The sequence below is a fragment of the Eimeria mitis genome, genomic scaffold (assembly GCF_000499745.2).
Source record: "Eimeria mitis Houghton genomic scaffold, Emh_scaff594, whole genome shotgun sequence".
Taxonomy (NCBI): Eukaryota; Apicomplexa; class Conoidasida; order Eucoccidiorida; family Eimeriidae; genus Eimeria; species Eimeria mitis.
The window spans coordinates 17,027-17,401 of NW_013574172.1; the positions used below are offsets into that span (position 1 = coordinate 17,027).

The 375-nt window shown below is 47.5% G+C and overlaps 1 protein-coding gene across 1 annotated transcript in view; it reads right to left on the minus strand.

Annotated features, from left to right (window-relative positions):
* Positions 1–289, minus strand: part of EMH_0017220 (uncharacterized protein) — a gene marked incomplete at both ends in the record, with an annotated part of 10,949 nt that extends 10,660 nt beyond the window's left edge. Inside the window, one exon of the mRNA XM_013500844.1 lies at positions 196–289. Coding sequence (XP_013356298.1) covers positions 196–289 — 94 coding nt within the window. The remainder of the gene's footprint in view (positions 1–195) is intronic.
* Between the last annotated feature and the right edge of the window lie 86 nt (positions 290–375).

Below are 375 nucleotides of genomic sequence, written 5' to 3' on the forward strand. Positions count from 1 at the left end.
GCAAACTCTGCTGCGGTCACTCCTGCTGCTGTTGCTGCTGCTGTTGTTGCTGCTGCTGCTGCTGCTGCTGTTGCATGGGTACAGTAGCATCAAACACAGAAGGGAAGAGCTAGCTAACGAGAGGAAGCATCTGCCTCGGGTGTTTCTAGGGTTTAGGGTTTAGGGTTTAGGGTTTAGGGTTTGTGTGTTGCTTACCCTCCTTTGCGGTGTATAGGGACCTCAGGGTACCCGCCAGCTGATCCCTTGATAGGGTCCTCAGGGAGGCCCGTGTGTCGTTTTCTATTTTCATTTTCTATTTAATAAATAAAATAAATTAATAAATAATTATTTAATTTAATTAAAAAACGCAGAAGGGTGATGGGGGGGGGGGGGGGG